Here is a 14,559-nt window from a genome sequence, read left to right on the forward strand (position 1 = left end):
TCTCATTGAGAAATTATGAAGACCAAGCCTCACAGGGAGATGGTTCAAAGCCCATCCTGCTGTGTTAAGTTGCCACAATGACTGGATCAAGTTTGAATGGGTACCAAAGGATACCCCAGGAAAGACAATCTGCAAAAAAAAAAATACAAACATATTGAACTGTTTGTTTATAGATTCTGTGAAGGAAACCAGGGTCAGTTTATAGATACTGTGAGGGAAATGAGGGTCATTTAAACTCAAGAATATAAAAAGTTTTTATTTGTTTACACACTGGCAGCAGTTTACAGCACTTCATAATATCATAGACTATTGTGAGCAGGTTTTCCTAGGAAACACACAACACAGAAGCAACAGACTGTGGTGAGGCAGAACAAAATCTCAATCAATATCCATATATGTCTGAGCAGTTTCTTTGCCTCTGTTCTATGGTCTTACAGTGTCTCATCTTCACTACTTCCCTGTCCCTACCCTTCCACACCCCTTAAACCATTCACCCCAGCCCACTTTCCCATTTATCCAGGTTACAGGTTGTACTTCCCACTATGCAAATCACTCAGGCTCTTCAGTGCTCATCCAGGACACTTCCAGCTGAGAGATTACAGTACAGTGATATCTGGCTGGGGCAATGAAGGGTTCTCCTGGGGGTCTGTAACACATTTGCACACAGTGAGGAGTTGGTTGTTACATACAGGAAGAAAAGTTCTTGGATCCAAGGCTGGCCCTGAAGGGCTTGAGATTGCCAGCTTTCCAGTGCTTCCCTGAGATTGCACTCCCAACCAGAACTCATTGCTTGGCTTTCTTCACGATGGTCCCCACTGCAGAAATGACAGTGGTTTTCGCCCCAGTGGAGCTGGTAGTCACTGTGACGACTCCTGGTAGAGTGGCAGTAGTGGTAATGATTGTTGGCTGGGCGATCGTTGTCACAGGTACTGCTGAGTCCCATTTACTTTTTCGTTTCTGAGAATCTGCTGAGAGGAAGGAAAGCCAGCTATAAACTAAGAAACACTTGCAACGTCAGTACAGGAACACCAGCTGACAGGGCAAATTCCCCACCTGAACGAGGTGCCCCGTTGCCCCATGTACACCCCTCGTTGTGTCCCTTCCTCCACACGGACTAGTCACAGCAGTGTCCCTTCCTCCACACGTTCCCCTCACTGTGTCCCTCCCTCCACACGTTCCCCTCACTGTCTCTTCCTCCACACGTTCCCCTCACTGTGTCTCTTCCTCCACATGTTCCCCTCACTGTGTCCCTCCCTCCACACGTTCCCCTCACTGTGTCCCTTCAGCCACACGTTCCCCTCACTGTGTCCCTTCAGCCACACGTTCCCCTCACTGTGTCCCTTCCTCCACACGTTCCCCTCACTGTCCCTTCCTCCACACGTTCCCCTCAGTGACCCTTCCTCCACACGTTCCCCTCACTGTGTCCCTCCCTCCACACGTTCCCCTCACTGTGTCCCTTCCTCCACACGTTCCCCTCACTGTGTCCCTTCCTCCACACGTTCCCCTCACTGTCTCTTCCTCCACACGTTCCCCTCACTGTCTCTTCCTCCACACGTTCCCCTCACTGTGTCCCTTCCTCCACATGTTCCCCTCACTGTGTCCCTCCCTCCACACGTTCCCCTCAGTGTCCCTTCCTCCACACGTTCCCCTCAGTGTCCCTCCCTCCACACGTTCCCCTCACTGTCCCTTCCTCCACACGTTCCCCTCACTGTGTCTCTTCCTCCACACGTTCCCCTCACTGTGTCCCTCCCTCCACACGTTCCCCTCACTGTGTCCCTTCCTCCACGTTCCCTTCACTGTGTCCCTCCCTCCACACGTTCCCCTCACTGTGTCCCTCCCTCCACACGTTTCCCTCACTGTGTCCCTTCCTCCGCACGTTCCCCTCACTGTGTCCCTTCCTCCACACGTTCCCCTCACTGTCCCTTCCTCCACACGTTCCCCTCACTGTGTCCCTCCCTCCACATGTTCCCCTCACTGTGTCCCTTCCTCCACACGTTCCCCTCACTGTCCCTTCCTCCACACGTTCCCCTCAGTGACCCTTCCTCCACACGTTCCCCTCACTGTGTGTCTTCCTCCACACGTTCCCCTCACTGTGTCCCTTCCTCCACGTTCCCTTCACTGTGTCCCTCCCTCCACACGTTCCCCTCACTGTGTCCCTTCCTCCACACGTTCCCCTCACTGTCCCTTCCTCCACACGTTCCCCTCAGTGACCCTTCCTCCACACGTTCCCCTCACTGTGTCCCTCCCTCCACACGTTCCCCTCACTGTGTCCCTTCCTCCACACGTTCCCCTCACTGTGTCCCTTCCTCCACACGTTCCCCTCACTGTCTCTTCCTCCACACGTTCCCCTCACTGTCTCTTCCTCCACACGTTCCCCTCACTGTGTCCCTTCCTCCACATGTTCCCCTCACTGTGTCCCTTCCTCCACACGTTCCCCTCAGTGTCCCTCCCTCCACACGTTCCCCTCACTGTGTCCCTTCCTCCACACGTTCCCCTCACTGTGTCTCTTCCTCCACACGTTCCCCTCACTGTGTGTCTTCCTCCACACGTTCCCCTCACTGTGTCCCTTCCTCCACGTTCCCTTCACTGTGTCCCTCCCTCCACACGTTCCCCTCACTGTGTCCCTCCCTCCACACGTTTCCCTCACTGTGTCCCTTCCTCCGCACGTTCCCCTCACTGTGTCCCTTCCTCCACACGTTCCCCTCACTGTCCCTTCCTCCACACGTTCCCCTCACTGTGTCCCTCCCTCCACATGTTCCCCTCACTGTGTCCCTTCCTCCGCTCGTTCCCCTCACTGTGTGTCTTCCTCCACACGTTCCCCTCACTGTGTCCCTTCCTCCACACGTTCCCCTCAGTGTGTCCCTTCCTCCACATGTTCCCCTCACTGTGTCCCTCCCTCCACACGTTCCCCTCAGTGTCCCTTCCTCCACACGTTCCCCTCAGTGTCCCTTCCTCCATACGTTCCCCTCACTGTGTCCCTCCCTCCACACGTTCCCCTCACTGTGTCCCTTCCTCCACACGTTCCCCTCACTGTGTCTCTTCCTCCACACGTTCCCCTCACTGTGTGTCTTCCTCCACACGTTCCCCTCACTGTGTCCCTTCCTCCACGTTCCCTTCACTGTGTCCCTCCCTCCACACGTTCCCCTCACTGTGTCCCTCCCTCCGCACGTTCCCCTCACTGTGTCCCTTCCTCCGCACGTTCCCCTCACTGTGTCCCTTCCTCCACGTTCCCTTCACTGTGTCCCTCCCTCCACACGTTCCCCTCACTGTGTCCCTCCCTCCACACGTTCCCCTCACTGTGTCCCTCCCTCCACATGTTCCCCTCACTGTGTCCCTTCCTCCGCTCGTTCCCCTCACTGTGTCTCTTCCTCCACACGTTCCCCTCACTGTGACCCTCCCTCCACACGTTCCCCTCACTGTGTCCCTTCCTCCACACGTTCCCCTCAATGTGTCCCTTCCTCCACACGTTCCCCTCACTGTGTCCCTCCCTCCACGTTCCCTTCACTGCAGTGTACACCTCCGTCCCATGTATCTTATGCCGTCTAGCCTCTATGCAGTGTGTTGTCAGCGGTGCGCTCCCATGCGACACATTACCTGCTATTGTTGTGCTTGTTGTGGTCGTTGTAGCTGTGCTAGAACTGGTATTGGTCCCTGTTTTTGTTCTAGTTACAAATTCAATCTACAAAAGAAAAATTGAAATTTCTATCAAATAAAACAAAAGCTCATTCACCCAAAGCACATTGTTCAACTCCATCATGTATCCAGTCCATACACCCATTATAAATCCACATATACTCTTAAAATTTGGTATTTATTGGTTTCCCCAGTTTTGTTAGTGGACAGGCAGGGTTGTTTAAATTAGTTCACTCAGTTGTTGCTGTCAGCCCTCCATCCACAGGAGGAGTCAAGCCCAGGGTACATATATGAATACAATATGTGTGGTGTGTCTTGTACATTCAAACCTCCAATCCCCATCCATTACAATCATGTCCTACCTCCCCTCTGTAACACTATCATGCTCTTGTTGCCTCTATTCATGATCCACATCCTTCATCTCGCTTTTACAATAACTGGTGGGCACATTTCCTGTACAATGGCAACTTGTTCAGTGATTGTGTCGCCTCTGATCCGGGCCGACATTTACGTGCTGGACGGCACCTAATTAATTAGCTGGTTTATTTCGGCTTTTTTCTTAAAGATGTGCTGCATGTGTTCCAGCCACCGCCGCACTCTTTGCGGCAATGTATCGGTCCGCGGCCCGGAGGTTGGGCACCGCTGCACCAGAGGATGTGGAGTTGAAATCTGCTATGACAGCACACTGCTTCCAGCAGTGACCATTCATCTAAAAGGAGTGGCCCTATCTTTAATAGGGCCAACAGCTGGTTGTCCCATAAGGGTTGGAGAACGTAGATGAAGGTATTGAAGGTGGATAGGCAGAGGGGGTGCGGGATTTCGTAGGACCCGTAAGGAAATGTTTATAGCCCCACTTAGAGCAGGGGTGCCAGAGGAAAGGATTGATAGTATTCCTATCCCTACCTTATATAAGATGTGGAGGGTACACTGCGAGGGATAAAGCTAAGAGAGAGATGTCATCTCCTTGGACAGAAGCTCGCCTGATCTTGTGCCAGTTTCTGCAGCTCAAGGCCAGGATTCCATATATTTTGTGCTGGAGTCATTACAAAGTGCCCTGGCTGATCTCCTCCAATGGTTAGCATGCCCCTGTCCCACTCCCGTAGGGATGTGGTCAGGGCTCTTGGCAGAGGTGCTTTCCCCACCGGGGGACCCAAGGCCTTATAGTCATACCCATTGCCATGTGTACCATATAGCCTACTGTATAATATGGGACTATTTTATGTCGTAGTAACACGTTGTTGAGTATGCGCTATTAGGCGCGTATTGATCTGTTCGGTTCAGGTTCCAGAAGTAAAAGCCCCTGTTAACTTAGCTCCTGTCTGTAGTGTTTTTATTAATGATATTGTTGTGTAAATGGCCACATACACAACACCATGCATTGGGGAAAGGGGAAAGTGCAGTGATGGATGGCACTGGTAGATACCGGCGTCAAGCATACAATCATTCCGGGTAATCCTGACATTTGGTGGAGTTCCCTTCCTCCTGCCAGGGAGGTTACACGATGTGGTCCTTGGAGCAGGACTGACAGGACCCATGATTGTCTTGGTTGTGGCATCTCCTGAATGTATTCTGGGCACAAATGTGCTGAGGGGTAGATTGCTGTAGATAAGTAAAGGTAATTTTTCCTTTGGGGTAGCCCAGGTAAAGGTGCTGGTGGGATTGGCCAAATGGGAGCCTTTGGTGATTCCGCTCCCCTCGAAGGTGATGAACATCAAACGGTATCGGATCCCGGGAGGCACCAAAGAGATCGGGGAGACTGCACAAGCTCTATTACGGGAGGGAGTCATTTGCTCTACTATGTCTCCTTATAACTGTCCGGTGTGGGCGGTGTGGAAAGGAGACGGGACATGGCGCATATTGGTCAATTATCGACAACTGAACAAACATGTACCGCCCCTCACAAGCGCTGTGCTGGATGTGGTTACTATCATTGAGGACATGGGGGGGGTAGAGGGGGAAAGCAACGGTATGCAGTAGTGGATCTGGCCAATACCTTTTTCTCCATTCCCCTGATCCAGAATCGTACGACCAATCCGCCTTCACATAGGAAGGCCGGCAGTACACTTGTTGCCACCTCCCCTAGGTTATGCTACAGCTTGACAGCCTGAGATGTACAGGAGACACAGTTAAACTCTAGTGTCTCTGTGTCTCACTACATAGACATTGTGCTGCTACAGGGGCCCTCACAAGAGGTGGTGCAGCAGGCATTGGATAGCAACATGGAAACCATACAGCACAATACAGGCCCTTCGGCCCACAATGCTGTGCTGAACATGTACTTACTTTAGAAATTACCTAGGGTTACCCATAGCCCTCTATTTTTCTAAGCTCCATATACCTATCCAGGAGTCTCTTAACAGACCTTATCGTATCCGCCTCCACCACCGTCGCCAGCAGCCCATTCCACGCACTCACCACTCTGCGTAAAAAAAACTTACCCCTGACATCTCCTCTGTACCTACTTCCAAGCATCTTAAAACTGTGCCCTTTCGTGTTAGCCCTGGGAAAAAAGCCTCTGACAATCCACACGATCAATACCTCTCATCATTTTATACACCTCTATCAGGTCACCTCTCATCCTCCGTCACTCCAAGGAGAAAAGGCCAAGTTCACTCAACCTATTCTCATAAGGCATGCTCCCCAATCCAGGCAACATCCTTGTAAATCTCCTCTGCACCCTTTCTATGGTTTTTTCATCTTTCCCGTAGTGAGGCGACTAGAACTGGGCACAGTACTCCAAGTGGGGTCTGACCAAAGCTGCAACATTTCAGACGTGATAGAGGCAGAGGACTGAAGGGTGGGGGGGGGGGGGTGGCATTGCTAGTCAGGGAAAATATTACAGCAGTGCTCAGGCAGGACAGATTAGAGGGTTTGTCTACCGAGGCCATTTGTGGGGAGCTGAGAAACAGGAAACGTATGACCACATTAATGCGGTTGTGTTATAGACCACCCGACAGTCAGAGAGAATTGGAGGAGCAAATCTGCAGAGAGATAGCAGACAACTGTAGGAAACAAAGTTGTGACAGTAGGGGATTTTAATTTTCCACATATTGTTTGGGATTCCCATACTGTTAAAGGTCTAGACAAGTTAGAGCTTGTAAAATGTGTTCAGGAAAGTTTTCTAAATCAATATATAGAGGGACCAACTAGAGGAGATGCAATATTGGATCTCCTATTAGGAAACCAGTTAGGACAGGTGATGGAAGTCTGTGTAGGGGAACACTTTGGTTCCAGTGATCATAACAGCATTAGTTTCAACTTGATCATGGATAAAGATAGATCTCAGCCTTTGGTTGAGGTTCTAAACTGGAAAAAGGCCAAATTTGAAGAAATGAGAAAGGATCTAAAAAGCGTAGATTGGGACAGGTTGTTCTCTGGCAAGGATGTGATTGGTAAGTGGGAAGCCTTCAAAGGAGAAATTTTGAGAGTGCAGAGTTTGTATGTTCCTGTCAGGATTAAAGGCAAAGTGAATAAGAATAAGGAAACTTGGTTCTCAAGGGATATTGGAACTCTGATAAAGAAGAAGAGAGGGAGACCTGACATGTATAGGAAACAGGGAGCAAATAAGGTGCTTGAGGAGTATAAAATGTGCAAAAAAATACTTAAGAAAGAAATCAGGAGGGCTAAAAGAAGACATGAGGTTGTTTTGGCAGTCAAGGTGAAGGATAATCCAAAGAGCTTCTACAGGTATATTAAGAGCAAAAGGATAGTAAGGGATAAAATTGGTCCTCTTGAAGATCAGAGTGGCCAGCTATGTATGGAACCAAAAGAAATGGGGGAGATCTTAGATGGGTTTTCTGCGTCTGTATTTACAAAGGAAACTGGCATGGAGCCAATGCAAATAAGGCAAACAAGTAGTGAGGTCATGGAACCTATACAGATTGAAGAGGAGGAGGTGCTTGCTATCTCGAGGCAAATCAGAGTAGATAAATCCCCAGGACCTGACAGGGTATTCCCTCGGACCTTGAAGGAGACTATAGTGTTGAAATTGCAGGGGCCCTGGCAGATATATTTAAAATGTCGGTATCTACGGGTGAGGTGCCGGAGGACTGGAGAATGGCTCATGTTGTTCCGTTGTTTAAAAAAGGCTCTAAAAGTAATCTGAGAAATTATAGGCTGGTAAGTTTGACGTCGGTACTAGGTAAATTATTGGAAGGAATACTAAGAGATAGGATCTACAAGTATTTGGATAGACAGGGACTTATTAGGGAGAGTCAACATGGCTTTGTGTGTGGTAGGTCATGTTTGACCAATCTATTAGAGTTTTTCAAGGAGGATACCAGGTAAGTGGATGAAGGGAAGGCAGTGGATATTGTCTACATGGACTTCAGTAAGGCCTTTGACAAGGTCCCGCATGGGAGGTTAGTTAGGAAGATTCAGTCGCTAGGTATACATGGAGAGGTAGTAAATTGGATTAGACATTGGCTCAACGGAAGAAGCCAAAGAGTGGTAGCAGAGGATTGCTTCTCAGAGTGGAGGCCTGTGACTAGTGGTGTGCCACAGGGATCAGTGCTGGGTCCATTGTTATTTGTCATCTATATCAATGATCTGGATGATAATGTGGTAAATTGGATCAGCAAATTTGCTGATGATACAAAGATTGGAGATGTAGTGGACAGTGAGGAAGGTTTTCAAAGCTTGCAGAAGGATTTGGACCAGCTGGAAAAATGGGCTGCAAAATGGCAGATGGAGGTTAATACAGACAAGTGTGAGGTATTGCACGTTGGCAGGACAAACCAAGGTAGAACATACAAGGTAAATGGTAGGGCACTGAGGAGTGCAGTGGAACAGAGGGATCTGGGAATACAGATACAAAATTTCCTAAAAGTGGCGTCACAGGTAGATAGGGTCGTAAAGAGAGCTTTTGGTACATTGGCCTTTATAAATCAAAGTATTGGGTATCAGAGTTGGAATGTTATGATGAGGTTGTATAAGGCATTGGTGAGGCCGAACCTGGAGTATTGTGTTCAGTTTTGGTCACCAAATTACAGGAAGGATATTAATAAAGTTGTAAGAGTGCAGAGAAGGTTTACAAGGATGTTGCTGGGACTTGAGAAACTGAGTTACAGAGAAAGGTTGAATAGGTTAGGACTTTATTCCCTGCAGCATAGAAGAATGAGGGGAGATTTGATAGAGGTATATAAAATTATGATGGGTATAGATAAAGTGAATGCAAGCAGGCTTTTTCCACTGAGGCTAGGAGAGAAAAAACCAAAGGACATGGGTTAAGGGTGAGGGGGGAAAAGTTTAAAGGGAACATGGGGGCAGGCGGTACTTTTTCACACAGCGAGTGGTGGGAGTGGGGAATGAGCTGCCAGATGAAGTGGCAAATGCGGGCTCACTTTTAACACTTAAGAAAAACTTGGACAGGTACACGGATGAGAGGTGTATGGAGGGATATGGTCCAAGTGCAGGTCAGTGGGACTAGGCAGAAAAATGGTTCGGAACAGCCAAGGAGGGCCAAAAGGCCTGTTTCTGTGCTGTAATGTTCCATGATTCTATGCTCTATTACCTCTCGGCTTCTAAACTCAATCCCACGGTTGATGAAGTTCAATGCACCATATGCCTTCTTAACCACAGAGTCAACCTGTGTAGCAACTTTGAGTGTCCTATGGACTCGGACCCCAAGATCCCTCTGATCCTCCACACTGCCAAGACACTTAGCATTAATACTATATTCTGCCATCATATTTGACCTACCAAAATGAACCATCTCACACTTATCTGGGTTGAACTCCATCTGCCACTTCTCAGCCCAGTTTTGCATTCTATCTATGTCCCACTGTAACCTCTGACAGCCCTCCACACTATCCGTAACACCCCCAACCTTTGTGTCGTCAGCAAATTTACTAACCCATCCCTCCACTTCTTCATCTACGTCATTTATAAAAATCACGAAGAGAAGGAGTCCCAGAACAGATCCCTGAAGCACAACACTGGTCACCGACCTTCATGCAGAATATGACCTGTCTACAACCACTCTTTGCCTTCTCTGGGCAAGCCAATTCTGGATCCACAAAGCAATGTCTCTTTGGATCCCATGCCTCCTTACTTTCTCAATAAGCCTTGCATGGGGTACCTTATCAAATGCCTTGCTGGAGTCCATATACACTACATCTACCTCTCTACCTTCATCAATGTTTTTAGTCACATCCTCAAAAGATTCAATCACATCCTCAAAAGATTCAATCAGGCTCGTAAGGCACGACCTGCCCTTGACAAAGCCATGCTGACTATTCCCAATCATATTATACCTCTCCAAATGTTCATAAATCCTGCCTCTCAGGATCTTTTCCATCAACTTACCAACCACTGAAGTAAGACTCATGGTCTATAATTTCCTGGGCTATCTCTACTCCCTTTCTTGAATAAGGGAACAACATCCGCAACCCTCCCATCCTCCGGAATCTCTCTCATCCCCATTGATGATGCAAAGATCATTGCCAGAGGTGGAGCAATCTTCTCCCTCACCTCTCACAGTAGCCTGGTGTACATCTCATCCAGTTCCGGTGACCTATCCAACTTGATGCTTTCAGCACATCCTCTTTAATACCTACATGCTCAAGCTTTTCAGTTCGCTGTAAGTCATCCCTACAATTGTGAGATCCTTTTCCATAATGAATACTGAAGCAAAGTATTCATTAAGTACCTCTGCTATCTCCTCCAGTTCCATATACACTTTTCCACTGTCACACTTGATTGGTCTTATTCTCTCACGTCTTATCCCCTTGCTCTTCACATACTTGTGGAATGCCTTGGGGTTTTCCTTAATCCTGTCCACCAAGGCCTTTTCATGGTCCCCTCTGGCTCTCCTAATTTCATTCTTAAGCTCCTTCCTGCTAGCCTTCTAATCGTCTAGATCTCTATCATTACCTAGTTCTTTGAACCTTTTGTAAGCTTTTCTTTTCTTCATGACTAGATTTTCAATAGCAGTTGTACACTACGTTTCCTGTATCCTACCATCCTTTCCCCCTCTCACTGGAACGTACCTACGCAGAACACCACGCAAGTATCCCCTGAACATCGGCCACATTTCTACCGTACATTTCCCTGAGAATATCTGTTCCCAATTAATGCTTCCAAGTTCCTGCCTGATGGCCTCATATTTCCCTTTACTCCAATTAAATGCTTTCCTAACTTGTCTGTCCCTATCCCTCTCCCTCTCCAATGCTATGGTAAGTGAGATAGAATTGTAATCACTAGCTCCAAAATGTCTCCCACTGAGAGATCTGACACTTGACCAGGTTCATTTCCCAATACCAGATCAAGTACAGTCTCTCCTCTTGTAGGCTGATCTACATATTGTGTCAAGACACCTTCCCAAATGACTTAGTTACCTCCCTGGGGAATCGAGGGTGGTCCATTAACCTCAATAAGATACAGGGCCCCAGTCAGAATGTTCCTTTCCTAGGAATCCAGTGGCATTCTGGACAGTGGGAAATACCTGAAAAGGCTAAGCGTATGATTTTGAATACTGCCATCCCCACCTCTAGGAAGGAGACGCAGCATTTGGTCGGACTCCTGGGGTATTGCCGCCAATACATACCTCATCTGACCATGATATTTTGCCCCCTAGATCAGGTTTCCCACCAAAAGGCTGTTTTCCAGTTTGGTCCTGAACAGCAGGCTACCAGGCAGTCTGTGGAACAGGTTCTCCCACTAGCGCACCATTTGAGCTGCAGGGGTTTCTGCTGCTCCTCAGGTGGCTGAATGGAGCCTGTGACAGGTTTTGAAGGGACGTCGTGTCTTCTTAGGATTTTGGACTAAGGCTTTCTCTGAGGCTGTAACCGATACACTCCCTTGGAGAGGCAGATGTTGGCCTGTTATTTGGCTCTGTTGGCCACTGGACATCAGGAACATCTGAGTTGGTTGTGCTATGACTGCATCTCCCCATCATGCAGTGGGTGAAATCCAACAAGGCGACTCGCAAAGAGGGCCACGCCGAACAGTCTTCGATCGTCAAATGGAAATGGTATGTCACAGACAGGGCCGAGCAAGGTCCCGATGGAGCGAGGCGGCTCCATGAGCAGGTTATGCCTTTGCCCAATAGTCACCATTGCACTCTCGATGGCATCTCCACAAACTGCCCCTCGCCCATACAGTGGGGCTAGCGGTAGAAAACTCCTGAAGAAAATCTACAAGTCTGGTTCACAGAGGGCTCAAGCTTTTGGCGGAGCGGTAAGCAGTGGGAGAAGGCTGTGGCTCTCCACCTACAACGGGCAAGGTTGTGACGGAAGTGGGGGGGGGGGATCCAGTCAATTGGCTGAGTTGGTGGCTGTAACTCTGCCCCTCCAAGAGGCAACTGGGCCTATCAGGTCTATATCGCTTCCTGGGCAATCGCTAATGGCACAGAGGTATGGATGCCTCAGTGGAACAGGAGAAATGGAGATGTGCCTGGGTGACCTTTTTGGAGGTGCCCTTATTGGGAAGATATCTGGAGGGAAGCATGGTGGTAGTGGTAATGATACTGACCTGTGGTGGGCAGTCCTACAACACGTCGCTGCGAACAGGGCTAACGTGCCGGACTGATGGAATTGTTTGCGAACATCGAAACACGCCGCAGATGGGATACCATTAATACCTATCCCTTTTGATGCCAAGGAAAATGGGGGAAATTATCCAGATTCTCAGGCCTTGTCATTCTGTTTTGGGGGAAGCCAAGAGAGAGTGGTCCATTATATGGCTGCAGTTTTAAAGAACTTGAGCCTTAATAACCCCTGCTGGAGTAAATGTTTCAAGGGCTGACACTTCCCTACATAAGATTTAATTCTAAGGTTCCAACTCTAAAAGGAATTCCCCATCTAACAGGGAAGGGAAAGGAATGTTGGTGCAAATGGTATGATGAACACAGGTCAAACTAGTTGGTGGGATACAGTGAGTGCCAGTGGGAAAGGTACCCTGGGAGGGCTGTGTCTACGCTGAATGGTGCCGTAAAGGTGGATGCTAAATGCCACTTTCTGGATACGTGGCTGTCAGACCTACCTGTGGTCTCCCACGTGGTGGGACAGTTGTTGCTACCTGAGGTATGTTGTGCCGTTAATACACCACCTCCGTGCTCTCGATGAGCACCGTCTACGTTGGTTGCCATAGTAAGAGGGCTCTTACGGAGGCAGAACCGTTTTGGATGATAGCCTTTCCCATGTGAGGTACGGCTAGGCTGCCCCGGGAAATTACACGCATTGCCTGTTTGATGGAAGCATTGGCTAATGAGACAGCCAGAGCTCTCAAGAGATAGAGGAAGCGTTAACCGGGGTTTCGGCTGAAGTAGTAGCTATTCAAATGGTCCTCTTGCAGAATCGGACGACTTTAGATTACCTGTTCACACTTGTGCTGTTATTGGTCAATGATCTCAGGGAACATCACTCATTTGGCTGATCACATTAAACAATCGGTGAAAGTAAGGGATCGTTTCCATAGCTATTACACTTCGGGGAGAAGGTGGTGGCCTTCTGGGGCACTGGGAGGCTGGTGGGCTACTATAATACACTGGGGTGCAACGATTAGACTTATAATACAGGGTATTATACTTTTGTCTTGTGCCTGTAGTTTAATCGGGCATCTGTGGAATTAGCCTGAGGGCCGAATTGTCACAATATCATGACTTCCAAGGATTGAATGTCCTCTGGGGGCGTAGCTTTTTTCTGTTTGAAAGCTGCTTCCATCATGCTGATTGGTTTGGTAAAAGTTTGCAGTGCTCTTTTCCCATTGTTTGGCTTGTGGGCACAATGGAGCCCATCTCCTGTTCCAAGCACCCCGTAGGTATAAAAAATGGCAAGTGCAGAGGGTTCGCCCTCTTTCTTTCCTGCCACCCATGGGGCCCAACTTCAGGCTGAATTGGTGACCAGCCCTGAAGGACCGCTGAGAAAGAGCATTGCATACATAGATGGTACCCCTGTGGTTTGTTCAGTTAACTATCCATTCGTAGCATGCCTACTTCTTGGGTTTTATAAACCGGTGGGGTTTAGCAGGGTATCTGTTCATTTAAAGGGTAACTGAATGTATGGTGTAGTGATTTTTGGGTAGCTTAAAACGAATACTTAGATGCCGATTAATTAAACAAACTGTCAGGTGTCATCAACGCAGAATGTTGCAGCAGAGGGAAGTTGCATTCCTTTTATCCTGTATGAGCAGTTTCAATGACGCCATGGTGGCTGCATTTCACTCACCTTTGTCCGCTCCTTCTTGGCTTTCTCTATCTTGTCCATTTCTATTTTCTGTGCTTTCGCTGTCAGGGGAGAATAAAATGGGCCATGAAAGCAGACCAGAATATGGCTTCATTAACATTATAAGCAATCAATGTAGGTGCATATAGATAGGTTTGGTTCCCACAAACTTTAATAAAACATTACCTAGGGCTTCATAGTACGAGTCTTCTGACCAGCCGTGAGGGTCAAACATGTCCTGCGGAGAAATAACACATCAAATGCTCTGGAGTAATGTACCTTCCTGCTTCCACTCACAATGCTCTAACACTACATTTGACGCAGCATAGACATTGCATCCATGGCATATTCACCAATATTATTGCAGGTTTAAGGAAATTAATGAGGTCAGCAGCTAACCTGACTTAGTACTTTATATAATGCAAAGTGTTTTGAACTATCCCAACCTGGAAAGGGGTCACATAAACTTAAGTCTTTCTTCTCCCCACCCCACCTCCTCTCTGACCTTAGGCTCTACAGGATAGGCAAAGAGTTGTGAGTGTTTGGGGAAACACCTGTAATTCTCCAATGCCAATCTAAAACCATACTAATTTATTATCAATCCTCATTTTGTTCAAACCTCCCAACATTTGGCTACTAAATGAGAAAAAATCTTCTAATCTCTAATTTTGAGGACCTGGAACTAATTTTGTCCTCTCAATCTCTGATTAAGTGAACATTAGCAATCATCTGTGCTCTTCTTGTCTGTTCATTCTATTGTTTT

General features: G+C 48.1%; 1 protein-coding gene across 2 annotated transcripts in view; it reads right to left on the minus strand.

Moving 5' to 3' along the window:
• Nucleotides 1–236: 236 nt before the first annotated feature.
• Nucleotides 237–14,559, minus strand: part of sap30bp (SAP30 binding protein) — a 131,256-nt gene continuing 116,933 nt past the window's right edge. The window contains exons 8-11 of one of the 2 annotated variants that reach the window (XM_072242274.1): nt 13,983–14,034; nt 13,800–13,858; nt 3,595–3,679; nt 237–965 (exon numbers count right to left, since the gene is read on the minus strand). In XM_072242274.1, the coding sequence (XP_072098375.1) occupies nt 784–965; nt 3,595–3,679; nt 13,800–13,858; nt 13,983–14,034 (378 nt within the window). In that variant the 3' untranslated portion in view covers nt 237–783. Of the gene's footprint in view, nt 969–3,594; nt 3,680–13,799; nt 13,859–13,982; nt 14,035–14,559 lie in introns of both variants that reach the window. The other variant, XM_072242273.1, reaches the window with a different exon arrangement.

This window comes from Mobula birostris, chromosome 24 (genome assembly GCF_030028105.1).
Source record: "Mobula birostris isolate sMobBir1 chromosome 24, sMobBir1.hap1, whole genome shotgun sequence".
In the NCBI taxonomy this organism is placed as follows: Eukaryota; Metazoa; Chordata; class Chondrichthyes; order Myliobatiformes; family Myliobatidae; genus Mobula; species Mobula birostris.